We start from the raw sequence: 10,500 nt of genomic DNA on the forward strand, positions 1-10,500 counted from the left end.
AATAGTGTACCAAACAAATGTCAAGATTTCGTTTATCGTTAATTTTGAATTTAAAAAAAGTCATGACTAATTTGTTAATTATATTTTTCAAAATTAATATAATAGTTTCCCTAAAATTGGGCAGTTTGTTAGTTACAGCAATATACTAAAATTATTGACGGAAACAGCTCATTGAGAGATTAAAAGAGTAACAAAATAAATAAAAAAAGATAAAACGGAAAATTGATGAAATACAAAAGGAAAAGTAGCAAAAAAAACGTTTCACAAAAGAATCCATAATTTATTGAGTTTCCATAAAATTGACCACTGAAGAGATTAAATGTTAGCTATAAGAATATATTAAAATTAATATGCTATTATTGCTGAAAAACAGCTCAGCATGTACAGATTAAAAGATTAACAAAATAAATATATATATATAAATTACAAAGATCCTAAACGTAATAAGATACCTAGTACAAAACAGCTAGCATAAAAAGGGATCCGGTATCCTACAGATTCCTTGAAATTCTCTCTCGTCACAGCATATTCCTTGTTGAAAACCCTAACAATGGATACCGAGAGTGCAATTGACGCCGATGAACTAGAATCGCCCATTGAAGAAGTCTGGCTCACGGTTTCCACCACCGACGATCCAACGCTGCCCGTATGGACATTCCGGATGTGGTTCCTGGGAATCATCTCCTGTGCAACCCTTTCGCTCCTCAACACCTTCTTCAGCTACCGAACCGAACCTCTCATCATCTCCATGATCTCCGTCCAAGTTGCAACCCTTCCGATTGGCCGCTTTATGGCGGCTGTTCTCCCGGGGAAGACGTTTCATGTTCTAGGCTCCCAGTTTTCGTTGAATCCAGGCCCCTTTAACGTCAAAGAACACGTTCTTATTTCGATATTTGCCAATGCGGGATCGGCTTTTGGAAGTGGATCCGCGTATGCGGTGGGGATTGTTGATATCATCAGAGCTTTCTATCATCGGAAAATCTCCTTTGTCGCTAGTTGGATCCTAGTCATCACTACGCAGGTTAGTGATAAACCCTAGCGTTTTCTTTTTTTTTTTCTTTGTTTTTTTTAATCATAAAACACTAGCTAATTACATCGTCTAAGTGATTTACCAAAATATAATATTCTTTTACAAGGATTGAAATTCTAAACGTAAAATATCTTTTTTATGTTAAGAAATCTCAAAATAATGTATATAATTTGCTTTAATCAAACTACATATTAAATTAATTTTTTAGTTGTCTCGTGACTATTTGAAAGAAAAAAGAAATGGTGTTAACTATATGAACAGGTACTAGGTTACGGTTGGGCTGGTTTTCTGAGAAAATATGTTGTGGAGCCTGCTCAGATGTGGTGGCCGAGTTCTCTTGTTCAAGTCTCGCTATTCAGGTTCTTTTATGCATTCAGTATGTTTCGAATTTTTTAGAAAATATATTCAATATTCACCAATCTATCTCCTGTTATTGAGGAAGGTTTGACCTTATCTCAATAGGTCTCCTATATACATTAATATCACTTCTAAATCAAAAATAAAGGATTTTTCAATTATTTAATTAACAAAATATTGTTAACATCAAATAATAATATTAATATTTATTTTAATGTATTTAGTTGATGCATGTTTGAATTTTGTGTATATTATTACCATCAATTCGGGATATAGGGTAACGATGATCACTCATACTAAAATAATATATATCTCTATCAGTGACCGATGATCTTATGGTGTTTTCACAAAGAATTAATGCATTATGTGTTGCATTCGAGCAATCACAGACAAATGATATAATAGACGTTACTAATTTTTTGTCTGGTAATGTGTTAACTTGTACATAACTTGTATTACTTTTGTTAGGGCTCTTCATGAGAAAGATGCATCAGCAGGAATGTCGAGAGCAAAATTCTTCGTAATCGCACTTGCTTGTAGTTTCTTGTGGTACATTGTCCCTGGATATCTTTTCCCAACACTCTCCAATTTTTCCATATTGTGCCTCATTTTCTCCAAATCTATAACCGCCCAACAAATCGGTTCGGGCATGAAAGGGCTTGGGCTTCTAACGTTCACTGTAGATTGGTCGGTTATAGCATCGTTTCTTGGGAGCCCACTCGTGACCCCTTTTTTTGCCATCGCAAATGTTTACATCGGGTTTGTGATCGTGATGTACATATTTATCCCCATCGCTTATTGGGGGCTTGACATGTACGATGCCAAAACTTTCCCCATTTTCTCATCTCATCTATTTGATCATCGGGGACAAACTTACAATGTGTCAGCAATTGTGAACAATAATTTTGAGATAGATATACCCCAATACGAGAAACAGGGTCAAATACATTTGAGTACGTTTTTCGCCCTTACCTATGGCATTGGTTTTGCTGCCGTCATATCTACCATAACTCATGTCATCTTGTTCAATGGAAGGTACATATTATTTCTACTATAATCCCAATTTCAAAATATAGAGGTGTTCATATACTATGTATATATTATTGTATGTACTTACAAGGTCTAATCAATTAAAAAAAATACTTTTAATACTTCGTTTAACCTAAAACTATTTAGTTACCTTTCAGTTTGTTAAAGATGTGTTCACGGAGGAGTGACATAAAAGAAAAAGAATTGAAAATCACTTCACTTTGAGCAAACGATATTAATCTAATAATCATTGACTTCCGCTTTTTAATTTCAGTTTGACTATTAAAATAATTGCATTGATTCATACACTTTTAACTTTTTCTACCTTAAAGGCTTGCCAAGTTTTATGTCACATGCCTAGCCAGTTGTAATTAGTTTTCTGTAAATTTGATGAGATCAAAAGTAATTAGGTTTTTTAATAAACAAGTTTGGTAAAAATGATAACTTTCCACAATTCACTTGATCTTCTAAAAATATTCAACTCATTTAGTCCAGTTTTACAGTCCCTTGATGAGCTCCAGTTTGCAAACAATATATTATTATTATTATTATTATTATTATTATTATTATTATTATTATTATTATTATTATCTGTGTAGAGAAATAATGAATCAATATCGAGCTTCGACTAACGGAAAGATTGACATTCACACAAAACTCATGAGGAAATACAAAGACATACCCAATTGGTGGTTTCATTTGCTCGTTGTTGCTTCGTTTCTTCTCTCGCTTATGCTTTGTTTGTTTATGAAAGATCAAATCCAAATGCCTTGGTGGGGGCTCATTTTATCATGTGTTCTCGCATCCAGCTTCACTCTCCCCATTAGTGTCATTACTGCTACTACAAATCAGGTTTACACATATATAGTCATGAATTTTGTCTTAGCCGGCCTATCATATTTTTTGACATTTGTTTGCGTTTTCAGACTCCGGGACTAAATATCATTACCGAGTACTTGATGGGAGTAATATATCCGGGAAGGCCAATAGCGAATGTTACTTTCAAAACCTATGGCTATATTAGTATGGCTCAAGCCGTTTCTTTCCTTAACGACTTCAAGCTCGGCCACTATATGAAGATCCCACCTCGCTCAATGTTTTTAGTCCAGGTAATGCGTACATACCCTTTTACAAAACTAATCTACACCAATTTAGTCTTTTAATATGTGTTTGTTTGTTATCAGTTTATTGGAACCATGATTGCGGGGACAATTAACATATCGGTCGCATGGTGGCTACTTACAAGCGTAGAAAACATATGTCAAGATCAACTGCTTCCTCCGGATAGCCCCTGGACATGTCCCGGGGATCGTGTCTTCTTCGACGCTTCGGTCATTTGGGGGCTAGTGGGGCCCAAAAGAATATTTGGTTCTCTTGGACCCTACTCCGCCCTTAATTGGTTCTTTTTGGGAGGCTTCCTTGGACCCATTTTTGTGTACATGTTACATAAAGCCTTCCCAAATAAAAAATGGATCAAACTTATCAACCTACCAGTTATTCTGGGGTCATGCGCGGCAATGCCTCCTGCCACAACGTTAAATTTTAATAGCTGGGTTTTTGTGGGTACCATTTTCAACTTGTTCGTGCTCAAGTACAGGAAAAAGTGGTGGCAGAGGTACAACTACGTCCTCTCGGCAGCGCTTGATGCCGGTTTGGCTTTCATGGGGATAGTTATCTATTTTTCTCTCACCATGACTGACACATCGATTGAATGGTGGGGTACCGAAGGCGAGCACTGTCCGTTGGCTACTTGCCCCACGGCTAAGGGTGTCGCCGTTGATGGGTGTCCGAGCATTTGAATCATTTGTGCATGTTGGTACCTTAGAGCATTGGGAATGGATTGAAAATAATATTTTAGCTCCTGTTATATATGTTTAGTAAATTCTCTTTGGATATATCTGTGACATTTTGTTTACCATATGACAACTATTTTATGAAATTTATGTTCAAAATAAAAAAAAAATATGTTCTTGAAAATGTTATTCCAAGTTTGGAATCAAATTTTGTATAATAGATGTTAATATTTTTCTGCCCAACGATAGTATTAAGACCAGTGTATCAACGACGGTCATGTTGATAACTTGAGCATCAGGGGAGGTGGAGCAGCTTTTCCAGGACCAGTTCAGGATCTTGGGTCCTAGACTTTTTTCTTCCAAATAGCGCTTTGAGGTAACCTTTGCTGAGGAGGTAGCTTACCTCTTTTCTCAAAGTTATGCAGTCTTCAGTCGTGTGGCCAAAGTCTTCGTGAAAGGCATACCATTTCGATTTATCTTTAGGGGAAGGTGCCTTCTCATTTTTCCTTGGCCATCTCGCTCTGTCACCCAAGTTCCTCACGGCGATCATCACTCCTCCAATGTCTACAGAGAAGTAGTAGTCAGATATTCATCTTATTCTCCATCCATAGCATTGATCTTATGGCCATTCAGTTTAGCGTATGGTTTGGACTTGTTTCTGAAGTAGGATCCTGGTTTCCTGTCTTGAGATTCATTTTTTCTTGAGTGTTCAGTTGATCTTGTATCCTTTGATCCTCATCCACCTGATGAATCTTAAAGCTCTGTTTCGGACTTCATCTAAATTCCTACAAGTTGATAAAATAGAGAATCCTTTTGTAGTCCCATTTTGAATGCCTCAACAGCTGTCGGGACATCTAGATTTGGAATTTCCAAGCCCTTTCTTCCAAACCTAGTAAGGAACTGCCTAAGGGGTTCCCATGAGGTTGGACAATTCTATATAAATCACTAGTTAATTTTTCAAAGGATCTACTGCATGAAAACTGACTATTAAACAGACTGATCAAGTGAGAAAAAGAAGTAATAGAATAAAGAGGAAGACTTAGCAGCCATTCGAGGGAGGATCTAGTGAGTGTTGAGCCGAAGCCTTTGCATAAGAAAGCCTCTTTCAACTTTTCTGGGATTGGGTTGATTTCCATTCTCTCACGGTATAAGGCCACATGTTCCTCAGGATCCGTGGATCCATCATATAACTTCATGCTAGGGGCGGTGAAGCGCTTTGGTATCTCAGCATCACAAATTGGTGGAGATAATTTGGATATGTTATGGCTTCCTGCTGGTAATTCGGGAATAGGTTTGATGACTCCCGGTAAACAAGATATCATATCCTTGAGCTTTTGTAACTCACAGGCTATAGTTTGATTGATCCCTGTATCCTACATACCACCATGATTAGTGCCAAAAGATAAATTATCGTAAGTGTTACCTCTTGCATGATCAAAGGATCTCGCTCCATAGCTGTGTCCGGGGTATATTGTTTCAGCATCAAGGGTTGGTCCAGCGGGAGCAGTGGTCCTTCATGGACCTCAAGTGGCCTTGATTTTGGCTCCTTCAAAGGTTCTTTCCCATAAGGATAGTAGGATTCTGGATGCTGATGGACGATGGATTCTGTCTGGAAGCCCAAGGATCCTGGTTGAAAAGTAGAGGATCCTTGATGAAAACCTAGGATCCTGGCTGGAAGAAGGAGGATCCTTATGGTTACCGGAGGGTTTTAGGTGTTGACTTGAGGATCCTTGTTGAAGGATAGATGGTCCTTGCGAAAGCTAGTTAGAGTAGCCTTTCTGGAAGAGATCCGAAGATCCCTGCTGAGGATAAGAAGGTGCCGGATATCTTTGACCCTGGAGATCCGGAGTGCTGAAGTCAAGCAATTTTGGCATGATGGGGCTCGCGTCTTCAGCAATCTTCCTGGTTCTCCTAATTTCCTCAATCTCATGGAGGATCCTCTGGTTGGTCTTGTTCTGCTGCTCCATATAGTTCTTCATCTGCGCACAAAAATCAGAAACATCACTGTTAGCAGCTACCGTTTGAGAGACAGTAGTGGATTTTGATCTGGAGAAAACGGCAATCTCCTTCTTCTTAGCGACAGTTATAGGCTTTTGTGGCTTCATAGAGATAGGCAGTGGTGGCAAAGACACTTGAGCCGAAACACTTGATGCAGCAATTGTAGAAACAGCTTTTCCTTGAGAGGCCATTGAGTAATGATTTTGAGTTTAGGGGTTGAATAAAGGTAAGAATTTTTTGGGATTAAAGCACCAATCACCCCACGGTGGGCGCCAAATTGTTTTGGTCAAAAATCAGTCTAAGGATCAAGTAACCAAATTCATAAGTGAGGATTGGTGCTTGTATGAACAAATGTGATCAAAGTGACTATTTCAGAAGATGAACACCGAGATTTATACAAGGTGGTAACTAGTACCGCCGGCATAAAAACCTCGGGTAGTGAAAACTATCACTACCGATTATATTAAAATTGAAAAAATTAGAAGAGGTGGAATTAGAGCTGATCATGAGTACAAAGTGTTTGCTAGTAAAATTCTAAGTGTGTTATATGTCATGTGTTGTGATCAGCCATAATTCAGTATAAATACACAAGATTACAATGGCTACTAACTACTTTAGCTATTATCTCGGCCACGTTTTGTTTACTACTTCTTCATGATCGTTCAAGAGCGTGGACGAGCTGGATAGACTTGGTAAAATATGCACTCCGTAAAAGTAGGCTTTCTGGTAGACACCTTTCAATACCTGAAAAATAGATCATAATATATTTGAAATCAACTGTTGAGGATCCTTTAGTCATTAAGGATCCTTAGTCCTGGAAACAGCTGCCATAAATAGCTGATCCACAAGGATCAAGAATCCTGGTCCCAACAATGATGGAGTCTGTAAAATGTCAGATTAAATGGGGACCACACAAGCATTGTGCCTAACACATACCACAACATATCACACTGACATCCAAGTACTTGTTAAGTTTAAAGTGGACAAATTATATCTACAATTGACTTCGGGTATTTTGCATAATAATGTCCAAATAGAAGTGTGATCTAGAACGTTAACAGAAAATGTGATTCCATGTCATGATCTTTCTCACAAAAATAATTTAGTAAACTTTTAAGTAAATATTTTTGATATATAATATTAATTTCATCTTTACTCCTATCATATTTTTGTTTTATTTTATGTTTCAACTTCAAAATACTATGTATATGTTTTCATTATTTTAAAATATATGAAAATGTTAAAAAGATATTCAATTATTATTGTGTTCGTACATATTTTATTAAAACTTGTTTTATTCAAAATTACGCGTTTTTTTGTCAAGGTCGTTCATGCAAAGTTTGTTGGAAACCTAGGACTTAAACAAATCACTTACAAATTAAGGGACTGAAATTGGGAGGGTCTATGAACGATTTCTGTTTGACCCTCGAGAGGGTCTGTGAACGAATCTTATTTGTTCTAAGTTTTGTGCAGTTATACATGGACAGGTATATCAAGATCAAGTCTGCTTGGAGTTGCAGATGCTGAAGCGCTTAAATAAAACGAGAACGTGAAAGTTGGTGGTTGAACCTAAAAAAGAACTGACTGTATCTGAAGACAAGGAAAGAAACCAGTCGGCTCAAGAAAGTCAACAAGAGATAATTAGATGTCGAGCCTCCCGCATCTGACGTTTCTAAAATTTGCTGTTGCCGATCCTTCCAAGAAAATAAGATTAAAGTTCTAGTCTACAAGACTTGAAAATAAAGATTTGTCTAAGATCCATGCTCATTCAAGATCCTGGATCAAAACAAGTACTAAGTTTCAAGAAATAAAGACGAAGCAAAGAACTTGATGAAGGTTCCCGGCATACTCAATCTTATAGGGAGATTGTAGTGCCAATATTCTGTATTGTTATTAGGATTGTGCATGTCGTTCTAGTTTGCTTTTAGTCAGTGTATTATGTACTTGGTACATTTATTTTGTATGTTTATTTTGTAAGTGTTGGAAAAATGAGGACCCTTTAAAAGGGTCACTTTACCCATTTCTCCAAACAACTCTAGCAACTCTAACACAACTCAAGAAACAAACTCTTTGGAAATAAAAGTTTCTCTCTCCACCTTTCTCCATTTTCTCGCTTTTAGAATAACAAAACAAGGATCCGAGATCCGAGGGTTGTCGTTGATTTCCGCTAACCAACAACACGGATTGATCAGAGTAAAGTTGTGAGATCCATCTAGAGGACCTACAAAGGCAACTTTCCAATTCAATAATTTTGGATTAAAAGTTAACCTGAAGGTGGCTAATTGTTGCAATCAGTATTTCTTATAGGGAAACGAACATTTGGAATATCTAGGGATAGAGGACGAAAAGTGTTCTATGTTTTATGTGTTTGATGTAAGTTTGAAATTATAATTCAATTCATAGTTTTAAATTTTTGTTAGATCCACGATTTATCTTTTTGAATCTCAAATTTGTTGATATTGATGTCAGGATTTGATTATAGAATTAATCGTTCTTTTTGTTGTATTTTTTAACCACCCTTGTATTACATGAGTTTTAATATAGTATTTTAATACATGTTGAAGATGGTTGTTAGTGAAGGAGAGAGAAGTTAATGATAAATGTATAAAAAAGTGTTACTTAATTGAAAGGGGGAGAAATATATAGTGATTAGAGGTGGCAAATGGGTTGGGTTGGGTCGAACGAGTCATGGGTTAAAACGGGTTTGGGTTGAAACGGGTTTAGAACAGAATGGGTTAGGGTCAGAATGGGTCATCTAAAAAAAGGTTGTTTTGGTTTGAATCATAATAGGTTAGGGTCAGAACGAGTCAGAATGGTTTTTTTTTTTTTAACGAGAATAGCGGCGAAAACATTTTAGTATTTTTAGATTTTTTTTGTTTTTTATTTATATTTTAAGTTATTATTTTTTTCAATTTTTTTTCTGAGAGATTTCCTATTAAGAACAAAAACCTATCAAAAAATATTCAAAAATAATAATAAAAAAATCATACCTCAAATTATAAATCAAAAAAAAAAAATTAAAAAAACTAAAATGTTTCCTCCGTTGTCCTCGTTCCATTAAAAAAAAACTAAGAAATCGAACCGAAACCGAAAAGTTGACGGAAATGAAACAAAAAGCCAAAACTGAACCAAATCAATCGAAATCAAAAAAATCGATAAAAACGAAACTAAAATGCTGAAACCGAACAAAAACGAAATTAAAAAAAAAACGGACACAAACGAAACAAAAAAACCAAAAACGAGTCCGGAATCGACCAAAAAGAAACCAAAACCCAACCCTTCCTGTGTGAAAACTCGTGTTGGCTTGAAACCTGAACCGAACCCGTTCAATCTCAAACTCGTTTCGTGCCGAAATTTATCTCGTGCGGAAACCCATTCCGATCCAAAACCTGCCACATTTCCTTATGACGCTAACCCACATCGACCCATTTCTTTGAATATGGTGACCCAATTTGACCCGAAAATTACAAGATGAAATTTCAAATGACTCATTTTGACCCATTTAGTTAAAATTCTTGACCTAAATCAACCCATTTAATTTTTAAAACAACCCATATTGACCCATTTGAAATGGTTTGGGTCAAGATTGCCACCCCTAATAGTGATTTTCGGTATAATTTTGAATTTAAAGATGTAAGGAAAAATACAAATGCTCTAATATAAAAGATCAATATCGGTTGTACGGGACAAAGCAATCTACTTCGCATGATCAAGGTGCGCGCACAAGAAAATTTTGTCACGCCAGATTCATAAATAGTGTACCAAACAAATGTCAAGATTTCGTTTATCGTTAATTTTGAATTTAAAAAAAGTCATGACTAATTTGTTAATTATATTTTTCAAAATTAATATAATAGTTTCCCTAAAATTGGGCAGTTTGTTAGTTACAGCAATATACTAAAATTATTGACGGAAACAGCTCATTGAGAGATTAAAAGAGTAACAAAATAAATAAAAAAAGATAAAACGGAAAATTGATGAAATACAAAAGGAAAAGTAGCAAAAAAAACGTTTCACAAAAGAATCCATAATTTATTGAGTTTCCATAAAATTGACCACTGAAGAGATTAAATGTTAGCTATAAGAATATATTAAAATTAATATGCTATTATTGCTGAAAAACAGCTCAGCATGTACAGATTAAAAGATTAACAAAATAAATATATATATATAAATTACAAAGATCCTAAACGTAATAAGATACCTAGTACAAAACAGCTAGCATAAAAAGGGATCCGGTATCCTACAGATTCCTTGAAATTCTCTCTCGTCACAGCATATTCCTTGTTGAAA

The 10,500-nt window shown here is 35.9% G+C and overlaps 1 protein-coding gene across 1 annotated transcript; it reads left to right on the plus strand.

Annotated features, from left to right (window-relative positions):
* Positions 1 to 350: 350 nt before the first annotated feature.
* Positions 351 to 4,299, plus strand: LOC143622511 (oligopeptide transporter 2-like). The gene is made up of 7 exons (XM_077093633.1): positions 351 to 381; positions 498 to 1,021; positions 1,292 to 1,389; positions 1,856 to 2,422; positions 3,016 to 3,268; positions 3,343 to 3,525; positions 3,601 to 4,299. Exons 1-7 carry the CDS (start codon positions 351 to 353, stop codon positions 4,213 to 4,215), a joined length of 2,271 nt encoding a protein of 756 aa, XP_076949748.1. The 3' UTR covers positions 4,216 to 4,299.
* The last annotated feature ends 6,201 nt before the right edge of the window (positions 4,300 to 10,500 follow it).

This window comes from Bidens hawaiensis, unplaced genomic scaffold, assembly GCF_021521415.1.
Source record: "Bidens hawaiensis isolate Kalapana, Puna unplaced genomic scaffold, B.hawaiensis_p1.1 tig00003182_1, whole genome shotgun sequence".
NCBI lineage: Eukaryota > Viridiplantae > Streptophyta > Magnoliopsida > Asterales > Asteraceae > Bidens > Bidens hawaiensis.